This window comes from Fulmarus glacialis, unplaced genomic scaffold (assembly GCF_000690835.1).
Source record: "Fulmarus glacialis isolate BGI_N327 unplaced genomic scaffold, ASM69083v1 scaffold17641, whole genome shotgun sequence".
NCBI lineage: Eukaryota > Metazoa > Chordata > Aves > Procellariiformes > Procellariidae > Fulmarus > Fulmarus glacialis.
In genome coordinates this window covers 1-657 of record NW_009194855.1, presented here as the reverse complement: position 1 = coordinate 657, position 657 = coordinate 1, and the positions used below count along the sequence as shown (strand labels likewise).

Genomic DNA, 657 nt, shown 5'->3' with positions numbered 1-657 from the left:
TCCTTCGCCAACGCCTCCTACCTGGCCCAGCACCTGCGCATCCACCTGGGTGTCAAACCCTACCACTGCTCCTACTGCGAGAAGTCCTTCCGCCAGCTGTCCCACCTCCAGCAGCACACCAGGTGAGGGCACGGCGTCCCCGCGGGGCTGCGGAGGGTCCCGGGAGGCTGGGGGGGGCCCTTCAGCCCCATCTTCCCTTGGGGGGTGGTGAGGCGTGCGCCCAGCATCTCTCGTGCCATGCTCGTTGTCCTCACCATGCTTGTCCCCACCACGCTCATCATCCCCACTGCTTTCTTCATCCCTACCATGCTCATCATCTCCACCACCATCATCGTCCCCATCATGCTCATCATTCCTACCACCTTCTTCATCCCCACCACGCTCATCCGTCCCCACCACACTTATCATCCCCGCTGCCTTCATCATCACCACCAGGCTCATCATCTCCAGCACCTTCATTGTCCCCACCACACTTGTCCATCTCCACCGCGCTCATTGTCCCCACCATGCTCATCCGTCCCCACCATGCTCATCATCCCCACCACCTTCATCATCCCCACCACGCTCATCCATCCCTACCATGCCAATCCTTCCCCTCTGCCTTCATCACCCCCACCACGCTCATCACCTCCAGCACCTTCATTGTCCCCACCACAC

At 61.0% G+C, this 657-nt stretch overlaps 1 protein-coding gene across 1 annotated transcript; it reads left to right on the top strand.

The window, feature by feature from the left end:
* Window positions 1–224: 224 nt before the first annotated feature.
* On the top strand, window positions 225–460 carry LOC104084169 (cell wall protein RBR3-like; the record flags this gene model as incomplete). The annotated part of the gene is made up of 1 exon (XM_009587910.1): window positions 225–460. A coding segment is annotated over one exon (236 nt), but the record flags the coding sequence as incomplete, so codon positions are not given.
* Window positions 461–657: the final 197 nt, after the last annotated feature.